This window comes from Rana temporaria, chromosome 3, assembly GCF_905171775.1.
Source record: "Rana temporaria chromosome 3, aRanTem1.1, whole genome shotgun sequence".
Taxonomy (NCBI): domain Eukaryota; kingdom Metazoa; phylum Chordata; class Amphibia; order Anura; family Ranidae; genus Rana; species Rana temporaria.
In genome coordinates, this window is record NC_053491.1 from 410,987,588 (window position 1) to 411,013,613 (window position 26,026).

The following is a 26,026-nucleotide window of genomic DNA, read 5'->3' on the forward strand; positions in this document are numbered from 1 at the left end:
TAATGTGTGCCCGCTCTCTGTGAATCCGGGTCATTGTGTGTACGAGGCTTTAGCAATGGTCTAGACCTGCAAGGGCAAAGATAGCTTTTAAAAGACCTCCCAGATATCTATCAACAGAATCCTTAAAAGAGAGAACATCCTGAATAGGAACTGTAAGGTGTTTTTTGAGAACTTAAATGACAGTATTCACTACTGGATCTACTCATTTCTCCTAAAAATCTTTTCTATAGGATACATTTTTGCAAAAAGTTTAGGAGTAAATACCAATTTCAGGATTGGGAAAGTCATCATCAAGTTCCCATAGTGGCTTGTTTTGGCTGTGGAGAATCAGATGCTGCTAGACAAAGACTAGTGTGCATCACATCAATTAGTGTGTCCAGTAGCTTGAGGTTAATAAAACTGCGGTCTCCCCTACAAAATCTGGGTTCTTTGATACTTTCCTCCATCCTCAAGTAAATCCCGCCTTTGATTCCTGAACAGGAAATATAGTGTTTCTGGCCTCTGGAAACCAAAGGCTCTAGGAGTGCCGACTGTTTGCCAAAGAGAAAGAGAAATGGTATTTTTTTTTAAACATCTATATTTATTTATTTCAGATAAATATACAGTGCCTAAGAGCCGTTTCACACAGGGGCGACCTGGGATCCGACTTGAAGTTGCCCCAAGTCGTCCCAAGTCGCGTGGTTGAGAAAATCAATAGAAGTGAATGGAGCCGTCTTAATACACACTACTGAAGTCGCTCCAACTTCAGAAAAGGTTCCTGTACTGCTTCAATCAGACTTCTAGGCAACTTGTAGGCAACTTGTACCCATTGATTTCAATGAAAGTTGCCTCAGAAGTCTGATCACAGGAAGATAACATACATTTCTCAGGCAAACCCCTCCCTCCAACATAGCTGATTGTTGTTTGATTGGCCACTGGAAAGCCTCCTGTCCTGGAGGCGACTTGAAGTTGCCTTGTACTGTCCTGGAGGCAACTTGAAGATGCCTTGTAAGTTGCCTGATGATTCATACTCAAGTTGTGTCCAAGTTGCCTCCCAAAGTCCTGCTAGAAGTCATGTTGCCCCTGTGTGAATGGGCTCTTATTCATACCCCTTGACAATTTCCACATTTTGTCATGTTACAACCAAAAATGTAAATGTATTTTATTGGGATTTTATGTGGTAGACCAACACAAAGTGGCACATAATTGTGATGTGGAAGGAAAATGATAAATGGTTTTCCATTTTTTCCATCTTAGAAGAAAGCCTGTTAGGCCCCGTACACACGAGAGAATATCCGCTGGAAACGGTCCGCCGGACCGTTTCCAGCGGATAAATCCTCTGGCGGATTTGGATCTGATGGCTGTACACACCATCAGATCGAAATCCGCGCGGAATACATCCGCGGTGACGTGTCGTGCCGTCGCCGCGACGATGACGCGGCGACGTGCGCGACGCTGGAAGGTTAATACTTCCACGCATGCGTCGAATCATTACGACGCATACGAGGGAGGGGAGCGGACGGACTGATCCGGTGAGTTTGTACAGACGACCGGATCAGTCTGCTGGACTGGATTCCAGCGGATAGATTTCTTAGCATGCTAAGAAATTTTTATCCGCTGGGAATCCGTCGGCTGGATTTTTATCTGCCGGGAAATGTCCGCTCGGACGTACACACGACCGGATCTATCTGCTGGAACTGATCCGCGGATCAATCCCAGCGGATAGATCCGGTCGTCTGTACGAGGCCTTAGAGTCTGCAAAAGTCTTGAGATTGGCGTAGAGGTTCACCTTCCAGCAGTACAATGACCCCAAACATATAGCCAGAGCTACAATAGAATGGTTTAGATCAAAGCATATTCGTGTGTTAGAATGGCCCAGTCAAAGTTCAGACCTAAATCCAATTGAGAATCTGTGGGAAGACTTAAAAATTGCTGTTCACAGACACTCTCCATCCAATCTGAAAGAGCTTGAGCTATTTTTCAAAGAAGAATGGCAAAAATATAACTCTCTAGATGTGCAAAGCTGGTATAGACCCAAAAAGACTTGCAGCGAAAGGTGATTCGGGGGGGCTGAATACAAATGTACGCCACACAATCTAAATATAGATACCTCATTACTATCTCTGATGCCAGAATCAATAAAGAGTATTAAGAAGGATATTTTTCATCATATGACATTAGCAGCTAGAACAATAATAGCTTGCAATTGGAGAGAAAATAGAAGCCCAAATATAGCAGAATGGATACGTGAAATGAACGAAATACAATATATGGAAAAACAGATAAGAGAAGAAGGACATATAAATAGTCAAATGCCAGAAATATGTAAAAAATGGGATAAATTTTGTCTCTCAAAAAGAATGAAAAAATATTTAGAAATGAAAAGTAAGGAAAAATACGAAGGGGAAATATAAGTGAAATATAAAATGAGCACGTGAAAAGGGAGAGAATAGGGGGGTTATGTTTTTTTTTTTGGATGAATGGATGTGAAAGAGAATGGAATATAGTTGAATATATGTAGGTATATGTGGTAGGAAATGTTGTTTTAAAGATAATGTGAATTATGGAAATTGATCAAGATTCTGTATATTGAATAATGAGTAGGAACAAATACACAATGTGACAGAATCTTGGTTAAATGAAAACGTTTTTGTATTTTAGAAAAAGACCAATAACAATAAATTGAAAACAAATGCACGCCACACCTTTCACATATTTATTTGTAAAAAAAACTGAAAACCATCTATAATTTTCCTTCCACTTTACAATTATGTGCCACGTTGTGTTGGTCTATCACAGGGGTAGGCAACCTGCGGCACTCCAGCTGTTGCAGAACTACAAGTCCCATCATGCCTCTGGAAGAAATTGTGACTGCCAACCTTGCAATACCTCATGGAAAATGTAGTTCCACAACAGCTGGAGTCCTGCAGGTTGCCTACCCCTGGTCTATCACATACAATCCCAATAAAATACATTTACATTTTGGGTTATAACTTGACAAAATATTGAAAATTTCAAAGTGGTGCGAATACTTTTTCAAGGCACTGTATAGCGCTAACGATTTATGGAGCACTTTACATATATATTGTACATTCACATCAGTCCCTGTCCACAAGGAGCTTACAATCTAGGGTTACTAACACACATTCATACATACACATACTAAGACCAATTTAGACAGGAGCTAATTAACCTACCAGCATGTTTTTTGAGTGTGTGAGGAAACTGAAGTACCCAGGGGAATACCATGCAGGGAGACCACGGGAAGAACATGCAAACTCCAGGCAGGTAGTGTCATGGTTGGGATTTGAACCAACGACCCAAGTGCTGCTAGGCGGAAGTGTTAGCCACTGTGCTGCCAAAACTTTTTTTCCTGCCGTCTTCTTGCCGGTCCAATTATGTCACCAGAACTCCTTCCTTCTTTCAGGACTGAGAGGTACTTAGTTCTGAAGTACTGTGAATCCAGCCTGCGTAATGACCAGTGGCGGCTGGTGCTCAAAATTTTTGGGGGGCACAAACGAAAAAAACAAAACAAAAACAATTGCAGCCTCACTGTGCCCATCAAATGCAGCCACTGTGCCATCAAACGCAGCCACTGTGCCATGCCATCAAACGCAGCCACTGTGCCATTCCATCAAACGCAACCACTGTGCCATGCCATCAAACGCAGTCACTGTGCCATGCCATTAAACACAGCCACTGTGCCATCAATTGTTACCACTGTGCCATGCCATCAAACGTAGCCACTGTGCCCTTTTATTGTCACCACTGTGCCCTTTAATTGTCGCCACTGTGCCCTTTAATTGTCGCCACTGTGCCCTTTAATTGTCGCCACTGTGCCCTTTAATTGTCGCCACTGTGCCCATTGATGCCACTGTGCCCATTGTCGCCACTGTGCCCATTGTCACCGCTGTGCCCTGTAAAATGCCCCCCCGTCCGGCACTTACCTTTCTGGGGGTCAGCCATCCTCCTTCCACGTCCCTCGATGTCTTCTCCCACCCTCGATGATGCTTCAGCCAATCAGGTTACCGGTAACCAGAACCAGTGAACCTGATTGGCTAAGATGCCTGTCAGTTTTATCCAAGGAACGCACCGCTGATACGTCCCGAGGATAAGCATTCGGAAGCCGACTACAGCCTGATGGGCACTTCCACACAGCAGCCGTTATTCAGGTGGCCGGCGCTCACCATCCGGCCATCTGAATAGTGGGTGGCAGCGGCGAAAATACATAGATCCATGCAATGCATGAATCTATGTATTTCAGTGGCTTTGCGAGAGCCAGAGGGGGCGACGCTCCGGCGCCCTCTATGGACGAACCGGCACTGGTAATGACACTTAACTTGACACATGATTAGCTCACAGCAAATGGCCAGAGTGTGCTGTGTCCTAAGGAGGACCTCCAGCACTAATCAAAAAAGGAAGGGACAGCACTGGAGCGAGGAGAGGGTAAGTGAATATTGGCACCATATTTTTTATGAGTGGGAGATCTTATTCATTAAAATACTAGAGTTTGACCTTAATTTATGATTTTACATTTGGAAACATCTTTGTTTAGGATGGCTATAGGGTGCACACAAGTGGATGCACTGATTTGCTGTAACAGCAGTGATCTCTATCAGTCTTAGGTAACATGTCCCCAGTTTTTTTACTGTCCTCTATAGACTAGTATATCTTCAGTCTCCAACCACTGCAGGGGAATGTCCTTCGTTTCTGAACTTCTTTTGTAGGATGTCCACAGTCTTAAACTATCTCTTGTAACATATCTGCAATCTTTAGACATCTCCTGTTGTAAGTCCGCAGTCTCTGACAATCCCCTACAGCATATCCCCAATTTCTTACCACGACTGTGGCATGTTCCTAGCCTTTGATCAGCTCCTGGAGGATGTCCCAGTCGTTGGTAACAACACCAATGATGAACATTATGTGTGTCCTTATACAGGGCTGGACTGACAACTCATGGGGCCCCCGGGCAATAGAAGATTATGGGGCCCCCGGGCTTACAGATGGCCACCACGCCAGGAGGCAGTGCAGAGGCAGGGCAGCTAAAATCTCAGGATTTTCACATCAAAAGCATGTCGGCTTCAGACATATCAGGGACAGATGTAAAAAAAACACAGATTTTTACATACTGTCCCTGGTTTTATTGAGCCTGGCAACCCTGATGGGGCCCCCTAGTGGCATGGGGCCCTCGGGCAGTGCCCGAGAGCCCCAATGGTCAGTCCGCCCCTGGCCTTATAGTGATGTCAGGAAGCAACACACTTGAGTCCCCCTATATTACTGCCCAGGGTGAGAGTTTGACTACTAGTCGATGCAGCAAAGCATGTGCATTACTCAAAACTAAGCAAAAATCTCTCTCCCTCAGTTTACCATTTCCAGCAAAGTTCACATGTAAAGTCTATGTATTTCTCAACCTGTGTGTGTGTGTGTGGGGGGGGGGGGGGTGTTACATAAATGTATATACGTGTGTGGGTTGGCCTGTGTGCTCAGCAGTTCTCAAAGGGAAGGACACATTTCCTATTAACTGCAGCAGTTATTGATTAACAAAGATCAGGCTCCCGAATGAATTTTTTGAGAATATCTAAGAAGGGCAGCAGGTTCATTCACACATTCATCTTTCCACATGGGTCCTGCATTCTCCTTTTGATATTTTGATCATGCAATTTGTATTTCTAATGCATTTCTTAAATAATATCTTAACCTAGATTGCAATCACTTACTCCAAATATTGTCACTGGATTGAATTTTTCTCCAAATCTAATACCTGGTGACCTTTTCTCTCCCCGTCTGTTCTGCCCTTTAAATTACATCATACATTGAATCGTTATCAAGTTGAACTGTGGGCTACTCATAACTAGTAGCGACAGGCTGGCATTTTGTAGCAGAAGAGACAACACAGAATCAAATGACCCTGGAGTTACACAACGTATACTACACATTATGGATAGTAAATGGACAGGGCTTAACTAATACATCCTGGATGGACTGATTAATGTGAGACACTAAATGTTACCAACACTTTGCATGTAGCACACACAAAGAACACTCTTCAGACAAGAAAACCTGCATTGTATACACAGTGAAAACTGGTGTCACACATCTGAGTATCCTGGTTGACCTCCCTGCTTGGAAGACATGGAAAAAGAACTGCATCCTGATGTAAGTTTTGAATAAGATTTGGTAAGAAAATAATGGGGATGGAGTAGGATAGGGGAACAATATTATGTGACCTTTCTGTTGTAGGATCCTTTTGTTCATTTGCTATAACTTGTATAACACCAGGTGTAATACATTGTATATTCAATAATGTTTTGCTCTGTTATTTTATATTACAATCACACAATGCATGTGCCATTGAATAAATACTAAAGTGTCAATCCAAAATACATTTTTAGTATGATTTTCATGTCACTCTATACAATTGTTTTTTTATTAATCTGTTCCTTGACTGGAGATCCTTCCAGTGATAGCACTTCCTATTGCAGACTCCGCTAAGCTACTGTTTTCATAATTAGTAGCAGTGTTGTTGGTCTGCCATGTGCACTGCACTGCTTGGCTATTGGGCTGCCTATCAGGTCTATTAGATAGACAGCCTAATGACCAAATGATAGAGCTAGCATGGCAGACTGACAACGCTGCTGCTGCTAATTGTGAGGCAGTGACTTATGCCGCGTACACACGATCGGAAATTCCGTCAAGAAAAGTCTGATGTGAGCTTTTGGTCGGAAATTCCGACCATGTGTAGGCTTCATCGGAATTTTTCTGTCGGAAATTCCGCCAAGAAGAATTTGAAAGCTGGTTCTCCAATGTTCAGATGGGAAAAGTTATTGTCGGAAATTCCGATCGTCTCTATAGAATTCCGACACGCAAAAAAACACGCATGCTTGGAATCAATTTGACGCATTCTCGGAATCATTGAACATTTTTCTCGGCTCGTTGTAGTGTTGTACGTCACTGTGTTCTTGACGGTCAGAATTTGGTGTGACCGTGTGTATGCAAGACAAGTTTGAGCCAAAATTCAGTCGGAAAAAAATCTACGGTTTTCTTGTCGTAATTTCTGATCGTGTGTACGCGCCATAAGTGTTGCCAGTCTGCAACAGGAAGTGCTGTCTCTGCCAGGATCCCTAGACAAGACACTTTGCAACAGATTAAAAAAGAAAACAGCTGCTTTAAAAAACTGTATAGAGTGAGTGCCAAACATACTGAAAAATATATTTTTGAGCTTGCATACACTGTAAATTAGACCCATCATAGCTCAGGGCAATTTGTACTGTACTGCAATTAGAAAAAAAAAGAGTACATTCGGAAAAAAATACTTGTCAAAGATCTGAGCAGATCCAAAGGTATAAGCTACAGAATATAAATGCAAATTCCAACATTTCGTAGAAAGGAGCTGCTTCATTCTAACACACTCCGCTGAGCTTCTTTTAGGCATATACGAAGGGGTACTGATAAGTATTGGGCCTTACCCAGAAAAAATTGAGCAAGGAAGCTGTAACTGCCACACTTTTCTACATATTCCTGCAGGAAGTCAATGCACTTGTGACATCTGTCCTGCAGCTTCTTAAAGTGGAGTTCCACCCATTTAAAAGTCAGCAGCTACAAAAAGTATAGCTGCTGATTTTTAATAATCAGACACTTACCTGTTCCACGGTCCATCGATGCGGGTGCACTGAGCCCTGCTCCTCTACCCCTACTCTCCGCGGTGCCGGCATTGCTACTGTGGGCGCCCGGCTGTGGCTTCACAGACAGGCGCGCACTGTCGGGAAAACTGCGATGAAGCATAAACAGGGCCGGTTTTCCAGGCCAAAAGCTCTCATGGCAGTTTTCCCGACGGGAAAACCGGTCGTGTGTACGAGGCTTGAGATATTAGTTTTAGTTGAAGTCAGTGGCGGTGCATCCATAGTGGCCGCAGGAGCGCTGCTCCCTCTCTCTCGCTCCCTCTCTCTCCTGCACCCAATCAATACATCATTCATGCATTGCATGAATGTATGTATTGTCACCGGCGCCGCTGCCGATTCAGATGGCCCCCTGGCGAGCGCCGGCCATCTGAATTACAGCAGTGGGTGTGTTTTGGAAGTGCCTATCAGAGCCAGCAGCTCTGATAGGCTTCCCGATTACAGCCTTTAGGCTGTAATCAGCTTCCAAATAGTTAACCATAGGGCGCACAGCCACACGTCTGTCAGCCAATCAGGTTCACCGAGTCTGGTTACCGGTAACCTGATTGGCTGAAGCCACATCGAGGGCGGGAGAAGACATCAAGGGAGTGTGGAGATCTGGAGGAGGATGGCTGACCCGAGAAAGGTAAACTGGCGGTTTTTGTGGGGGCAAACTGGCGGTTTTTGTGGGGGCAAACTGGCGGTTTTTGTGGGGGCAAACTGGTGACAATTGATGGCATGGCACAGTGGCGACAGATGATGGCATGGCCCAGTGGTGACAATTGATGGCACAGTGGCTGCGTTTGATGGCACAGTGGCGACAATTAATGGCATGGCACAGTGATGACAATTGATGGCATGGCACAGTGCTGACAATTGATGGCACAGTGGCTACGTTTGATGGCAGAGTGGTGACAATTGATGGCATGGCACAGTGGCGACAATTGATGGCATGGCACAGTGGCGACAATTGATGGCACAGTGGCGACAATTGATGGGCACAGTGGTTGCGTTTGATGGGCACAGTGGCTGCATTTGATGGGCACAGTGAGGCTGCAATTGATGTTTTTTTTTCGTTTGTTTGCGCCCCCCCAAACATTTTGAGCACCAGCCGCCACTGGTTGAAGTGATATTTGAATATGAAGAAAAAACGTATTGATGGTTTTTGAACCGTGTTCCAGTAGATTTTCTCAGTGTTGTCCTTGGCACGGCTTTAAGTTTTCTCCTAACAGCCAACTGACAGCAATTGGGATGCCCTCTCTCCTCCATCTGGTTCTGTAAACAGTCCTTCAACTACATGTCATCTGTTTTCTATTATCTGGTACTGAGTATTAGGGATGAGCCGAACACCCCCCTGTTCGGTTCGCACCAGAACTTGTGAACACACCAAATGTTTGTGTGAACTTTAGAACCCCTCGAACATTTGAAATCTAAAGTGCTAATTTTAAAGGCTAATATGCAAGTTATTGTCCTAAAAAGTGTTTGGGGACCTGGGTCCTGTCCCAGGGGACATGTATCAATGCAAAAAAAAAAGTTTTAAAAACTACAGTTTTTTCGGGAGCAGTGAATTTAATAATGCTAAAAGTGAAACAATAAAAGTGAAATATTCCTTTAAATTTCGTACCTAGGGGAGTGTAAAGTTAGCATGTGAAAAAGCGCATGTTTCCCGTACTTAGAACTGTCACTGCACAAAGTGTCATTTCTGAAAGAAAAAAAAGTCATTTAAAACTGGACTTGCGCCTATAATGAATTGTCGGCTCCCGGCAATTCAGAGAGGATTCATTCATAAAAAAAAACGTGGGGGTCCCCCCAAATTCAATTACCAGGCTCTTCAGGTCTGGTATGGATTTTAAGGGAAACTCCACCCCAATTTTTTTTTTTAAATGGCATGGAGTTCCCCCAAAAATCCACACCAGGCCCCTTATCCGAGCATGTAAACCTGGCCGGCCGCAGAAAAAGAGGGGGGGACAGAGTGCGGCCCCCCCCCTCTCCTGAACTGTACCAGGCCACATGCCCTCAACATGGGGAGGATGTCCCCATGTTGATGGGGACAAGGGCCTCATCCCCGCCACCTTGCCCGGTGGTTGTGGGGGTCTGCGGGCGGGGGGCTTATCAGAATCTGGAAGACCCCTTTAACAAAGGGGACCCCCAGATCCTGGCCCCCCATGTGAATTGGTAATGGGGTACATTGTAAACCTACCATTTCACGAAGGAAGTGTAAATAGTTGTAAAAAACATACACACACACACACTGTAGAAAAAAGTCCTTTATTAATAAAAAAAATAAAAATTAATCCAGCGGTGTGAATCCACTTGGTCCCGGCTCCCTGCTCCAACGTTGTCTGTATCCAGCGACGGGGGATCTCCTCTCCGGTCCAGCGATAAGATCATCCGGGATCCAGAGAACAGCATCGGCCGCCTCCTCTCTCCGCCGGACACAGCCCGGCGAATGACGCGCTGAAGCTGTGACATTTTTTTTATAGGTTAGCGGGGCTACCCATCACGTGACCCCGTCCCCCTTTGATGCACCCTCTGCTACGTCACTGGGAAAGCCTGGCTTCCCCCTTGCGTCAGAGGGGGCGGGGTTACGTGACAGGTGGCCCCGCCTCACCTATAAAATAAATGTCACAGCTTCAGCGCGTCATTCGCCGGGCTGTGTCCGGCGGAAAGAGGAGGCGGGCGATGCTGTTCTCTGGATCCCGGATGATCTTATCGCTGGACTGGAGAGGAGATCACCCATCGCTGGATACAGACAACGTTGGAGCGGGGAGCCGGGACTGAGTGGATTCACACCGCTGGATTATTTTTTATTAATAAAGTACTTTTTTCTACGGTGTGTGTGTGTGTTTTTTACAACTATTTACACTTCCTTCGTGAAATGGTAGGGGTACAATGTACCCCATTACCAATTCACATAGGGGGGGCCAGGATCTGGGGGTCCCCTTTCTTAAAGGGGTCTTCTAGATTCTGATAAGCCCCCCACCCACAGACCCCCACAACCACCGGGCAAGGGTTGTGGGGATGATGCCCTTGTCTCCATCAACATGGGGACATCCTCCCCATGTTGGGGGCATGTGGCCTGGTACGGTTCAGGAGAGGGGGGGCCGCACTCTGTCCCCCCTCTTTTCTGGGGTCTGGTGTGGATTTTTGGGGGAACTCCACGCCATTTTTTTTTTAATTTGGGGTGGAGTTCCCCTTAAAATCCACACCAGACCTGAAGGGTCTGGAATGGATACTTGGGGGGAACCCCACGTCATTTTTTTTTTAAATTGACGGCGGGGTTCCCCTTAATATCCATACCAGACCAGGGCCTGGTAATTGAATTTGGGGGGACCCCCACGCTTTTTTATTTTTTTTATGAATGAATCCTCTCTGAATTGCTGGGAGCTGACAATTCATTATAGCTGCAAGTCCGGTTTTAAATTACTTTTTTCTTTCAGAAATAACACTTTGTGCAGTGACAGTTCTAAGTACTGGAAACATGCGCTTTTTCACATGCTAACTTTACACCCCCCCAGGTACGAAATTTAAAGGAATATTTCACTTTTATTGTTTCACTTTAAGCATTATTAAATTCACTGCTCCCGAAAAAACGGTAGTTTTTAAAACTTTTTTTGCATTGATACATGTCCCCTGTGGCAGGACCCAGGTCCACAAACATTTTTTTGGACAATAACTTGCATATTAGCCTTTAAAATTATTACTTTAGATTTCTCCCATAGACTTTAACAGGGTGTTCCGCGGCTTTTCGAATTTGCCGCGAACACCTCAAATTGTTCGTTGTTCGCCAAACAGGCAATGTTCGAGTCGAACATGAGTTCGACTCGAACTCGAAGCTCATCCCTACTGAGTATAGTAAGGAGGCTATGAAACTTGGCAAATGTAGCATTGAAGCAGCTGCAAAGAGCTATCACTTTGCTAAAAGAACTAGAATTCCTCATCTGGATAGGAAGCCCTTTAAAATGTGCCTCAAAACACCAGTGGATAAGGATTTAGTTTACTTTTGTCCCAAAACTGAACTGCAGGTTTGCTGCTCAAGATTCATGCCGCGTACACACGACCGTTTTTTGGGTTCTAAAAAATTAAGTTTTTTTTATGTGATTAAAAACGATCATGTGTGGGCTTCAGAGCATTTTTCGGGTTCTAAGGCGGCGTACACACCATCGGATCTATCCGCTGAAAACGGTCCCCTGGACCGTTTTCAGCGGACAGATCCGCTCTGTCCGCTGCCGGATTTCTGTCTGATGGTTGTACACACCATCAGACAGAAATCCGTAGATAAACAATACGCGGGGCGTAGCCGCGCCGTCGCGGCGACGATGACGCGGCGACGTGGGCGGCCCTGGAAGGTCAAAGCTTCCAAGCATGCGTCGAATCAGTACGACGCATGCAAGGGATGGCGGTCGGTCAGACGTGTCCGTTGAGTCTGTACAGACGACCGAACACGTCCGAGGGACAGGTTTCCAGCGGACAGATTGGTTAACATGCTAACCAATTTTGGTCCGCTGGAAACTGTCCGATCCGCCGGACAATTGTCTACACACGACCGGACCCGAAAAACGGTCGTGTGTACGCGGCATGAGAATTTCCACCTTAGGCATTTAATGTAACTAGCGATTTCACAGAAGTAATGCAATAAACATGATTGCCTTTATATAACATATGAGGGTGTAGATTCATAAAGCTGAGCTTGCACTTAGCATACATCACATTTGTGCACCATATGGAGGTTGTATGTTCATCCGAAGTGGACGGGCACCACAAACTTCTCACCAGAAAGTTGTTATTGCTTCAGATCTGGATGTTTACAGCCAGCATTGTAATCATGTCAAAAAGCATTGCGAGTTAGAAGAGCCACAAAGCATTCTCTACTACATGGTATGCTTTAAAAGCATGCGCACAGTGATCTTATTGTTCTTATGTAACCAAAACTATATTAGTAATTGTGCTGTATGTAGGATTTTACTAAAGGCTACTTTAAAGCTGACCTCCGGGAATTCAGCCACAGTGAGGTGCATGCTACCCCGTGGACTTATTTTTTTAATTTACAATTTTTATTTTTAATGAGAGCTGGGGACATAGTTATCACTATACTTCCAGTGCTCCAAAGCTGGAACTTCTGTTCTCAACTCCTACAGTGCAGAGTCATATACAGCCACTCTGTCTGCCCCTCCCCTTCTCCTGTCCAATCATAGAGCATTTTGTGTTATGTGAGCCAATTTACAAAATACAAAGCCTTCTGTAAATGAGCAGCTTCTGCTGTATGACAAGGTAGTAACTATCTCTCCTGTCAGAGCACCAGCTGTGTAGCGATAGCTGTATGCCCGGCAGTCAGTAAAACGGTCAGATGTAAATTAAAGTTCAGGAGGTGGCATTCACCTCATTTGTGTTAAATCATAATAAACCAGCAGATTTAGCAAAATGGCTAAATTCCTGGAATTTATCTTGTGCCCCAGATTGATTAAATAACTGGTGTTCCAAATGACAGAAGGAATTATGTAATTTACTTTTTATTTCAGGATTTACATTGTGGTGAGGCTGGATTGTGCAGCCATGTTGTAAATGTAAAAGGGGTTTTGTATGAAGGTCTGAGGCGTCACATCACAGTGCTGTGATATCAGCATATTTATGAATTGTCACCACACCACAGTGAAGGGAATTTAAAGAACAGACAGCATCCTATAATAAAAATTGGCCTAACCTCCTAAAAGATAACAGGGACTTTCTGTTGCATGCAAGTACCTGTTTAAATCTATAACTTGATCCTTGTGTACAGGGGGACTACCCTTTAATTGTAAGCTTAATGTCACGTAACTTTCAAATACCTGAGCCTCCACTGACCACTGCCATTCTGGAAATTTACATTCCAGAGACAGGTTTGTACATGAAATCTACACCAACAAATGCTCTTGTGGATGAGATATGAATTATAAAAAAGTGGTAAACCCAAATTATCTGACATATGACATGTCTTTATAGAGTCTTCCATGATTCAAAATGTAGCTGTATTTAGAGTTATCATCTTGATTTCACTATGTACATTTAATAAAATCATCTGTAAGAGCACGAGGAGCCTGCAAAAAAAATGCTCATTGGTGGCCTGAACGGAAGACGCGCCTGTAGTAATAAGCCTCTGCAGATCGGACCACTGGCGGTCTCTTTTTCACAGATTCCTCTTGCACTTACTGATTCCTTTTACCCACCTGAGAACCCCACAGAGGATTTAGGATGGGAACTCCCAAGGTATAGACAGCGATCCTTGATCCTGCATGGAGACAGGTTTTTTCCATCCTTGTACTCGGATTGTTGTGTTTTTCCACCCTTTTGGCGATTGCGGCCTCAACAGATGTACGTTTTTTTTTTTACTTTCCCCTTCACATTGTGGAACTACATCCCATGGTTTTAACCTTTATTGAAGCAATTTACTAAATTATAGGCCTCTCCCACCTCCCTCTTTTCTTTTCCGATGGACACTTTGAGCCTTCTAGCCAGTCCTTTGGGCCATGGTTGTCCACCGTGCCCTAGACTTAATTTAATAAAATAACTATTTTATATATATACAATATGTCCTCAATGCTAATTTTGTATACTGAGCTTTGGTTCTGATGAGAACCGAAAAACCCTCATAGGTCAACATTAGTATATGGTCTTAAAATTATAAATAGGAGAGCGAAAATGACAGGGGATGAGATTTAATCTTCACTTGCATTTAATTATTTGAGGCTCCTTGACCAGTCTGAACCTAAGAACCAAGGGGCTCCACAGGGTTCAGATGAAAGACTGACAAAGCTACTTGCAGGCACTAGGCTAGCTCTGCTGTTACTTTTTAAATGCTTTAGGCTAGGTTCACATTAAGACATGTCACGGTTTGATTTGAGTCCTCTGTACCAATTCCTTGGAACACCTGACTGTAATATATAAATTTTGTGACATAAGTTGATTATCATTTTTTGTTACCCTATTGCAGAGTGGTCTATACACTGGTGAAGAATATGAGTGCCTGTTTTGCCATTAGCTTTCAATCACGCATTAGATTTAATTTCCTAATGTGTCTTGCTGCTTCAGCAAAATCAAAATTTTCCTCCAGTTTAAATAAATCAGCTGCTTTATGTCGGGAGCAATGGCCTGCAGTATTACACAACAACCAGCTTTCAGATGAAAAGAAGATAATTTCTTATTAGCTGCTATGAGATATTGCAGAATGGCCTTTCTTCCCTAAAAACCTGCATTTCATGTATGCATTTATGCTAAAAAAAAAGTGATAATATGGTGATGTGTCAGCTATCCTTCTAGCCAATGTGTTTGCAGACTGTGCTGTGTCAATAGGGAAAAGTGGAGTGACAGCTCTTATGTAAGAGCTTTTGCTGTGGCCACATATACTTGTATTAAAGAGAAAATGAACAAAGTTACATAACAGTATAGGTTGTAATAAATATATATATAATAAATCTTTGTTCAGAGGCCGTGTGTTCATCTTTTGTGTCCATTGACATTGGATATATACGACAGCTTGTGATCCCCTCAGCATATTCCTCTTTCAAAAAACCATAGTGTTATTAATATACTTCTCAACACCCTTTCCTCCACAATGGAATGTCTTGCAATGTCATTTTTGGGGTCTCTCACCTGTGCTGTTAATCTGTATCCCTTGATTTTTCGTATAATCACCTGAATTTATTTTTAATTTTTTTGATTACTTGATCTTGAATTTGTGTATTAGATATTGTAATTTTTCTACTTTTATTATCAAAGTGGACTTTTGCTTTTATTTTTATTTGGTGTTAACTTTTCTTTGTATTGTTTTTCAATAAAATCAGATTGAACTAAATGTATACATAGCTATGGCATAGCTTCCAACTGTCCCTGATTTCAAGGGACTGTCCTTGATTTGGAACAAAGTCACTCTGTCACTCATTCCTCCTCATTTGTCCCTCATTTTGGTCTGATCTATATACTTATATATAAAAGGCACTTTGTATCTATCAAAAAGTGTTTTCCAGCACTAAACCTTTCATCTGATTTCTAAATTGCTGCATTTGTAAATTCCAAAAGCCAATATAAAGGAATAGTAGTGGTAGGAAATAGCACTTGTGGGTTTAACCAATCTTGTTTTTTTGTACAATTCTCCTTTAAGGAGGTGTGGTAGGGGGTGTGTCCTATGACTGCATACTTTTTATGATAGGTGTCGCTCATTCCCGTCTCAAAAAGTTGGGAAGTATGAGCTATGTGATATACAGTATATTGAGGATTCCAATGGCTTTACAATCAAATGTAAACTATTTTTCTCTTCTCTGCATGGTCTTTAATTATGTTAGAAGGCCTGTAAACTCATATTGACTAGATGTAAACCCTAACTAAATGACCTTTTGTTAGCTAAAGCACTGTGTATCATAATGTATCATATGTGCAGAGCGGCTCATAGCAGGGGTCCGATGCATCCCTGTTCACTATTTCAGGTGCAATTGGCTAAATTTGGACCTGAGACAGACCAGAAGATGCACAGGTGTCTAGTGGCAGCTGGTGGGTTCTTCTTTGGGGGGGGGGGGGGCGGCAAACAAACAACACCCCCCCCCACAGCATGGCGGGAATGAAACAGAACCCCCCCGCGGGCAGGCGGAACTTACCCGCTCATGTGGAGGGGCTGTGGTGTCCTCTCCTCCTGGAGTGCAGGCAACAGCCACAGCGGCACCGGTGTCCACTCCTCCAGCTTTTTCTGCTGCTGTATTTTTCCTCTTCCGCCAAAGTGCTAGGCATCCAATAGGATCGCCTGACTCTTTGGTCAATCTGGAAACAGATCTCACAGACCTTCCTCCATTGTTGGGGTGGAGTTACTTAAGTGTGATAATAGCAAAAATGTATTTGCTTATCGTCACACAACAGGGTGGGATCGGAGCACAATGATCTGCGCTCCGACCCGACCCTGTTTTGAAGCCCGTAATCAGGTGCTTCAAGAAAACACCCCACGGCATTGGAATCCATGGTCCGGCGCCATTGATATGTAGATCAGGGGTCGGATGCATTGAAAATGGGAGGCGGAGTCCGTGCGCCCTCTATGGATGGGCTGCCACTGCAGGACTCCTGTGCAATTTGCTCTGCAGCCATCCCAGAGCTGTGTGAACTGGCTCCATTGAGAACCACTCATAATCTCCTGACATCTCCAAACCCGCATCCAATAAATAAGTAAACCCAGCCTAAATATTTGTTTCAGTTTATTTTCATCCTTTTTAAATCTTGCTGCCGCAGATCTCCTGCAGCGTCTTTGCATCCATATTTTGTCCACATGTTCTCTGGAGGTGGCTACATGGCATTTCTCAGGAGGGTTACTGATGGTGACAAGAGTGGGCCATGCCAGTATAATGTTCGTAGAAATAGTAATTTGTTGTCTTCATGAAATGTCCCCCTGACAGTTGATGATTGAAAAGCACAACTGCAAAAAGGGGACAGAGCTCAATAACATTATACCGGGAAGTGCCCTAACAAGGACCTTCATGGCAGAATCACTAGGGATTATTTTAAAGGGTAACTCCACTTTTGCGGACAAAAAAATGGCAAATAGAAAAAATTTAATAATATAGCATATACAATTGCAACTCAAGTCATATTGTAATTGAATGCTATTAAAATAACCATACCTTTTCATTCTGCAGCTCTGTAATTTTCTGTAAAGTGCAAAGCAATATGCCAACCTGTACAGAACATCCCCTAGAAACATAATTTTCTGCTTGTGCGATTGGCTCATTGATTTTCCCAGAAGTCTACCCTAAGATACAAGTCGGATATCAGGCATCCCCTGCAAAAAAAAAAAACATTTTTAGTGAGATACTCCCAATAGGATATCAGTCTAAAGGGGTGCAAACCCTGCAATTTTCCTTGTTAGAGCCCTGCAGGTGCAGCAGCTGTCTGATAATTATGAAACCAATCCTAGATTCACTTACCACATGAAAAGACAAACACACAGGGATTTCTTCAGAATAGCAAAAGGTAGGACTCTGCAACAAAGTTTGTTAAAATCCTTGGAATGTGCATAGATCACCCAGCGGGAAATGTTTTTTTCTCAGCAAAAGTGGAGTACCGTATATACTCGAGGATAAGCCGACCTGAATATAAGCCGAGGCACCTAATTTTACCACAAAAACCTGGGAAAACTTATTGACTCGAGTATAAGCCTAGGGTGTCCATCTGCATGCCTCGCTGTGCCTCACTGTGTCCATGTGCATGCCTCACTGTGCCCATGCCTCACTGTGCCCATGCCTCACTGTGCCCATGACTAGACTGACGTTTAACATGGGAGTCTATGGGGCTACATGTGTGCCAAGTTCCGGGTCCAGGGATCCTACGACCGACCGATACCGGGTCCCCAAAGTCACCGGAGAAATTACCATTTAACATGGGAGTCTATGGAAGAGGTGCCAGGCTTTGAAAAATCGATGCTCCCCCGACATAGGTCCCCTGGATAACAAACTTTGCACACTTGTCGAGGAAGAGTGGAGCTACATGTGTGCCATGTTTGGGGTCAAGAGGACCTACGGCTGGCCAGTACTGGGTCCCCAAAGTCTGGGAAATCAGGCGCAAAAAGGTGACTCGAGTATAAACCGAGGGGGGCATTTTTAGCACAAAAAAATGTGCTGGAAAAACTCGGCTTATACTCGAGTATATACGGTAAGTCTGACTGAAAATTAGCTTTGAAATCTGAAAGCTTCTATAAGATTTTATTGATTGATACTTAAAACCTCTGCCTCATGAGACAGAACATGTAACCAAACCTTTATTACACTGTGTGTTAAAGAAAAACTAAAGGCAAAACTTTTTTTGCGATCTGTGTCCCATCAGGGTTGATTTCCTTTAACTGCCTGTCCCATACGCATAACAGGAAGTGAGAGGAAATCCCTGAAAATTAAGGAAATCCTATGGGCCCCCCTAAGTAACCGAAAAAAGTGTCCCTATTGGAAGATTTCCCCTCTATTACTGTTCTGGGGACAATCCAAAATTTGGGATTTTCTTTTACTTTCAATGATTACAGTAAACAGGACAAATAGAGAAAAGCACAGACAGCAATAGAACAAAATGACAAAAAAATGTTTTGCCTTTAGGTATACTAAGACTATATTCAAAGCCAAACATATATATTGATAAATAATCATAACATGCATTTCTGGCACAGAGAAGGGTCACTGCAGGGGAGTTTGTGTGACAGTATTACCTTTTTACACAGGTTACAGTATATGTTTATTGTCTTTTTTTTTTTTTCATTTAAAGCGGAGCTCCACCCTAAAGTGGAACTTCCGCTCATCGGAACCCTCCCCCCCACCGGTGTCACATTTGACACCTTTCAGGGGGAGTGGGGTGCAGATACCTGTCTAAAGACAGGTATTTTCACCCAGGGTCTTAATAGCATCATGGGCCCCTGGGCAAAGTAATGCTCTGGGGCCCCTACAATCATGACAGTGCAGGTAAACAGACATTAAGTAGGTAGGAGGCAGACTGCCTTCCCTTTGCATCTATCACACTCCGTGCCATTATGGGGCCCCCAATTTCGGGGCAGCGTGGGCTCAAGGACCAGCTGCTTTGGGGAAAGTGCAGGGGCCCCCCATGCAGCTGTGGCCCCCTGGGCAGTGCTCAGGTGTGCCCTCTCATTAAGACAACCCTGTTTTCACCCACTTCCGGCCACACAGTCTGCAGGACGTCAAACCACACCCCCCCCCCCCCCTGTTGTGTTCTGGGAAACACACAGCTCCCAGAACACAGCGGGGACCAGTGAGCATGGCGCACACGACTCCCGCATGTGCTGTAGGGAACCGGGCAGTGAAGCCAGAGCTCTTCACTTCCTGGTTCCCTCACCGAGGATGGCGGTGGGGGCAGCAGAGTGACGAGCGATCGCTCGTCCTCTGCTGCCGACGGCGCTGGACTCCAGGACAGGTAAGTGTTCTAATATTAAAAGTCAGCAGCTGCAGTATTTGTAGCTGCTGGCTTTTAATAATTTTTTCGGCAGACATCCGCTTTAAATGTTCTGTTTTTCTCTTTTAGGTGGAACAGATGCTGGCGGAGTTCAGGCTTCATGAAGAAGACTTGCAGGTCCTAATGGGCAGGCTGCAGGTAGAGATGGAGCGAGGCCTTCATCTGGAGACCAATGAAGAAGCTAGTGTGAAAATGCTGCCTACCTATGTACGATCTACACCTGATGGCTCCGGTGAGAAATCTAGGGTAGTTCCACAAAGAAGCTGCATATCCATGTCAATGCATAAATAAGTGCATGTATTAGCATGTACAGTATATATCATGTACAATGGTCTTGATTCAATGGAGTACTACATCTTATACCATTCCCAACTATGTACAGCAGGGGTAGGCAACCTGGGGCCCTCCAGCTGTTGCAGAACTACAAGTCCCATCATACCTCTAGGAGTAATTATAACTGCCAGCCTTGCAAAGCCTCATGGGAAATGTAGTTCCACAAAAGCTGGAGGGCCCCAGGTTGCCTACCCCTGGTGTACAAATAAGCTCCACTTTTGTACAAGGTTTTTATTTGATGTTCATGAACCTTTTCAGTGCACCTGAACATTAGCTGCCATATGAGGCAGAATGGCACCAGCAAGCTGTGGCAATTTCTCCTACTGGTTTACATTAGAGAAAGTCGGCTATGTGTTTGAAAAACTAAAAACAAGTTGCCATGCACCTTCATTTTAAAGCTGTAAGGCCAAAGCTATATATATATATATATATATATATATATATATATATATATATTAGGGCTGTGACTGATTAAAATTTTTGTGTTCGATTAATCGTTTTTTTTTTTAATCGATTAATCGACTAATTTCGATTAATTAACGCACATACAGATACAACTACTTTTAGCTGATCTCCTTGCATTGCAACTCTGCATTAGCCACTGGTAAATGTGGTGGGGGCAGTATGGGGGCAGATGTGTATATTACAGCATCTGCCCCCATGCTGTAATATACACATCTGCCCCCATGCTGTAATGTACACATCTGACCCCATGCTGTAATATACACATCTGCCCCCATACTGCAAGAATATACACATCTGCCCCCCATACTGCCCCCACCACATTTACCAGTGGCTAATGCAGAGTTGCAATGCAAGGAGATCAGCTAAAAGTAGTTGTGTGGCAGATGTGTACATTACAGCATGGGGCAGATGTGTATATTCTTGCAGTTTGGGGGCAGATGTGTACATTACAGCATGGGGGCAGATGTGTACATTACAGCATGGGGGCAGATGTGTACATTACAGCATGGGGGCAGATGTGTACATTACAGCATCTGCCTCCATGCTGTAATGTACACATCTGCCCCCATGCTTTAATATACACATCTGCCTCCCATACTGCAAGAATATACACATCTGCCCCCATGTGTACATTACAGCATGGGGGCAGATGTGTATATTCTTGCAGTATGGGGGCAGATGTGTACATTACAGCATGGGGGCAGATGTGTACATTACAGCATGGGGGCAGATGTGTACATTACAGCATGGGGGCAGATGTGTACATTACAGCATCTGCCTCCATGCTGTAATATACACATCTGCCCCCATGCTTTAATATACACATCTGCCTCCCATACTGCAAGAATATACACATCTGCCCCCATGTGTACATTACAGCATGGGGGCAGATGTGTATATTCTTGCAGTATGGGGGCAGATGTGTACATTACAGCATGGGGGCAGATGTGTACATTACAGCATGGGGGCAGATGTGTACATTACAGCATGGGGGCAGATGTGTACATTACAGCATGGGGGCAGATGTGTACATTACAGCATGGGGGCAGATGTGTACATTACAGCATGGAGGCAGATGTGTACATTACAGCATGGGGGCAGATGTGTACATTACAGCATCTGCCTCCATGCTTTAATATACACATCTGCCTCCCATACTGCAAGAATATACACATCTGCCCCCATGTGTACATTACAGCATGGGGGCAGATGTGTACATTACAGCATGGGGGCAGATGTGTACATTACAGCATCTGCCCCCATGCTTTAATATACACATCTGTCCCCATACTCCAGGAATATATACATCTGCCCCATAATGTTACCACACACAGATGGTTGTCCTTTCTTACCTGACTATCAGGCAGGCAGACCCATCTGCAGCGTAGCCGATGGACACACGTGCGCAAGGGAAGAAGATACAAGCAGGCGGGCAGGTGATGATGACGTCAGCGCGCCGCGGCTCCGGAGCTAGGCCGAAGCCGCGGCCTTTCCTATGGGCGAGACCGCGGAGCTCACTCCGCGGATCGTCATCGATCAAAATAATTTTAATCGACCAAAGAAATTAACGATTAATCGACCAATTAATCGTTAATTTCCGCAGCCCTAATATATATATATATATATATATATATATATATATATATATATAGGCCCGGATTCACAAAGCACTTGCGCCGACGGATCTCGAGATACGCTGCGTAAGTGCAAATATGCGCCGTCGTATCTTTGCGCCGTACCCACAAACTAAGATACGCCTAAAAATAGGCTTCATCCGACCAACGTAACTTGCCTACGCCGGCGTAGAGTGGGCACATATTTATGCTGGACACATTTGGCGCTCCCATTGATTTTCTATTTAAATATGCAAATGAGGGAGATACGCCGATTCACGATCGTACATGCGCCCGACTCAGGTTACGACTGGTGCGCGTAAGTTGTACGTCCGGCGTAAAGTTAAGCCCCATAAAGCAGTTGTAACTCAGCAGCAGACATGGAAAGGTCTGCACCAGGGAACTCAAGCCCGCGTATTTTACGTATTTTACGTTGGACGTGAATATGACTAGGCGTAGGTTACGTTCACGCCGTAGGCAGTGATCCGGCGTATCTTAGGCAGTTTTTCCGACGTAATTGTGAGCATGCGCACTGGGATGCGCCCACGGGATGGCACATGTGCCGTTCGTTATACGTATCTATCTGGCGCTCGGCCCATCATTTGCATGGGGTCACGCCTCATTTGCATGGCTCACGCCCACTTCCACTTACGCCGACTTACGCCTTGGAAACCCAGCGCAGTTTTGGGAGCAAGTGCTCTGTGAATTCTGTGCTTGCCTGTCTGCGCTGCGTCGGCGTAGCGTAAAGGAGATACGCTACGGCGGCATAAATATGCGCCAGCGGCTGTGAATCCGGGCCATAGTCTTCAAAAAGTTTCTGCACTTTTATATTTTCATTGGAAATGGTCAGGGCAGCGAAGTTTTGCTGCTGGCATTGAAAAGTTGATACAACGCTGGGGAAAAAAAGCATTACGAAGTAAGATGACTATGTAGAAAAGTGATGCAATTCATTTTTGAGAATCTTTTTTTTTTTTCTGTTTCAATGGTTTTTATGAGTTTTTAAAATAAAGAATATAAGTGCCATCAAAGAGAGCAGCGAACATCCTTTGCGTGCTCTACACGTATTAAGTCGTAAAAAGAGAAAAAAAAAATAAAAAAAAAGGGGAAAGGGAAAACAAGCAAAGAAAATAAAATAACCAGACATAACATAATAAAAGTAAAAAGTGAAATGCTACTGGTTAACAAAGGAGCAGCATCCAAGCATAGAAGCAATACAACAATGCAACAAATGAATGCTATGCTAAATATAAAGCAAATATGGACCCAACTCGTGGGATGGGTTCTGGATTGTGGCCCCTCTACGTAATATATCTAATGCTGGAGGCCAATCAGTGACCAATATCGAGATATTGAAGTTCCTTGGAACCTAGCAAAACAAAAAAAACTCTCCAATAGGCAACACATTTTACAGATAGTTAGGAAAACGAGGTCATTGCATGGGAATCCGGTTTGAGCAATCTCACAGCAAGAGGATCTGGGCAGCTTGAAATCATAGCAAGTAAGATACTTTCTACATTTATTAAACCTAGTTGTCCCCGATAGGGGAGCCCTTAGCCAACAACATTACAGAAGAGGTCCAGGTTAACCAAAAAAAAAAAAGGGGGGGGGAGTTCAGGGAATTCACGAGGGAAAGGCACTAGAAATAGAAGAAAGAAGAAGCAGGAGAAGAAAGAAGAGAAAAGGGTGTGTCCATCCGGGAATCTTGATTGATCATCTGAAAAGGTATCTTTATGTCTCAGGTGCCTGTAGGTAGGTGAGCCAGGGAGACCACGTTTTTTCGAAAAGGGTTGTTTGTCATTTAAAATGCTCACTATTTTCTTGTTTAACATGATCCAGTTTAATTTGCGTTTTAGCAATGTTAAGTCTACAATGGGGCTTTTCCAAGCTGTCGCAATAGCTATTTTAGCAGCTAAAAAAATGAAAAATATCAAAGTCTGGGTATGTCTGGGGATATTGTCCACTGGTTTGTTTAGGAGGGCGACTGAGGCGTCTTTAATGATATTCACCATTGTGATCAAAAGAATAAGCACGTGGACCCTGATCCAAAAACGACGCACCCTGGGGCATGTCCACCACACATGAACTGGTGTACCCACCTGCCCACAAGCCCTGAAGCAGGAGGATGAGGCCCCAGGGTACATTCTGGAAAGGCGCTCCAGCACCAGGTACCATCTGGCTTGCACCTTGTAACTCGCCTCTATCAAAGCCACATTGAGGATGCCTTTGTGAATTCTCGTACTCCACCTACGCCAATCCCCCAACTCAGGGCTAATGTTCAGGTCCCTCTCCCATGCCACCTGATATGGGAGCCTAGTGAGAGGTGCGGCCAACTGTTTATAGAGCACAGAGATGCCCCCCCGGAGAGCGGAGTCCTGTATACACCTACTCTCGAAGATGGTGCGTGTTGTCAAGTCGGACCCATTGTTCTCTAAAGAATGGAAAAAATGCTGAATTTGCTGTAGGCGGTAGCTCTCCGAGGAAGGCATCTCCAAGCTGTAGTATGACGACAGGCGTATTCCTCTGTGATGGAGATAATCGCCTATCCGTAATAATCCCTTGTTAACCCACCAGCTAAATCCGTCGGGACGTCTGCCCGGGGGAAACAGGCGATTGCCGAACAGTGGGGCCACTGGGGCATGTGCGGACCTTAGAGCCCATCTTCTACATCCCATTTCCCAAACATTGAGGGAATGAGAGAGTCTTGGACTCAAAATCGCTTTGCAGTGCTTAGGGAATGTCCAAAGGACAAGGTCCATAGCTAATGGAGCACATGTCTGAGCCTCCAGTGAGACCCACTCAGGGCAATAATTACGGCTGTGCATTTGGATTAGTTGAGTCACCTGCGCTGCTAAATAATACTTGCGAAACTCGGGCACTCCCAAACCCCCCTCTTCTCTGGGTGTGTACAAGAATCTTTTTTTTTTTTGTAATGTTTATTTGAATTTTTTTGCATTGTACAACATACAAAAGACATAAAACGAAACACACAAAGAAGAGTAAATTACATGCAGAAAGAATCCTTGCTGGTGTCGCACACATTACTCAGTTTAACTGGTTAGAGAAAAAAGGGGGAGTGTCTCACCACTTCCAGGTGGCCCCAGTGGAACAACATCTCTTTCTGTAGCTCCGCCTCTACATATATTTTCGTCATAATGATATCTTCAAATATAATTAAATGCAGAAGATTTATGACATTTTTATGCCATTTTATTACATTGTTTCTTCAGAGGTTTATCTTATTACTCTTATTTATAGCAGATGCCAACACTTTATGTTCCTATTAATAAATAATGATATGCTATCCTAAACACCAGTAGGTTTTGCTAACTGTGCTATTAATGCCAATTTCTAAAACATTCGCATTGGCCAGTGATTTTATCATTACATTTCAATTCCTTAATTCCAATGGCCACGCATTATGACCTATTATTACCAGCATCAAGTAGGTGGCATCCCATATTCCAAAATCATTTAAAATACAAACAATTAAAGAAAATCCCACCAAAGTTTTGAAATAATGCATCATAGATTAAAAATTTGCAATAAAGCAGTTTAAATCAATATCTACATTAAGGCCCTCCGGTGTTAATATATCAAGTGTGTATATCAACTTAATTTTGTTTTGAGAAACATGATAGTAAAAAATGTGGTGGTAAATCCACCCAATAAAAGGAGTAGTTTCCTGAACGTAAAATTATTTTTCTGGTGTCAAAACTGTGTGGGGGGCAGAACAAGCAGACAATAAGGTAAAAAAAAATACACACTTTTAAAAGCAATAGAAGAATATTTGAGATCAAGGCATTAATATCATGTAAAAGCACGCATGTCACCTACATAATGGAGTGCCTGTGATGCCTCTAGTACGTAGGGAGGACAACATGAGAATTAAACAGAAAAATGGGGGAGCACATGAACAATATAAGAAAAGGATACACTAAACATAGTGTATTCAGACACTTTAGGAATGCCATGGAAAGGATGCAAGCCAGTTCAAATGTTATGGTTGACAGAGTAGAAGGCCATTGG

The 26,026-nt window shown here is 43.9% G+C and overlaps 1 protein-coding gene and 2 long non-coding RNA genes across 4 annotated transcripts in view; 1 reads left to right on the forward strand and 2 right to left on the reverse strand.

Moving 5' to 3' along the window:
- The first annotated feature begins 5,511 nt into the window (after positions 1-5,511).
- Positions 5,512-26,026, forward strand: part of GCK (glucokinase) — a 61,187-nt gene continuing 40,672 nt past the window's right edge. The window contains exons 1-2 of the mRNA XM_040346045.1: positions 5,512-6,135; positions 19,659-19,821. Of these exons, the coding sequence (XP_040201979.1) occupies positions 6,112-6,135; positions 19,659-19,821 (187 nt within the window). The 5' untranslated portion in view covers positions 5,512-6,111. The remainder of the gene's footprint in view (positions 6,136-19,658; positions 19,822-26,026) is intronic.
- On the reverse strand, positions 16,827-17,325 carry LOC120933063. Its single transcript, XR_005748058.1, has 2 exons — positions 17,267-17,325; positions 16,827-17,061 (listed from the first exon to the last, which is right to left on the reverse strand). It is a non-coding gene; the product is annotated as an uncharacterized LOC120933063 (long non-coding RNA).
- Positions 17,328-26,026, reverse strand: part of LOC120933062 — a 117,509-nt gene continuing 108,810 nt past the window's right edge. For both annotated transcript variants that reach the window (XR_005748057.1, XR_005748056.1), the window contains 2 exons: positions 25,083-25,159; positions 17,328-17,424 (listed from right to left, as the gene is read on the reverse strand). This is a non-coding gene — a long non-coding RNA (uncharacterized LOC120933062). The remainder of the gene's footprint in view (positions 17,425-25,082; positions 25,160-26,026) is intronic.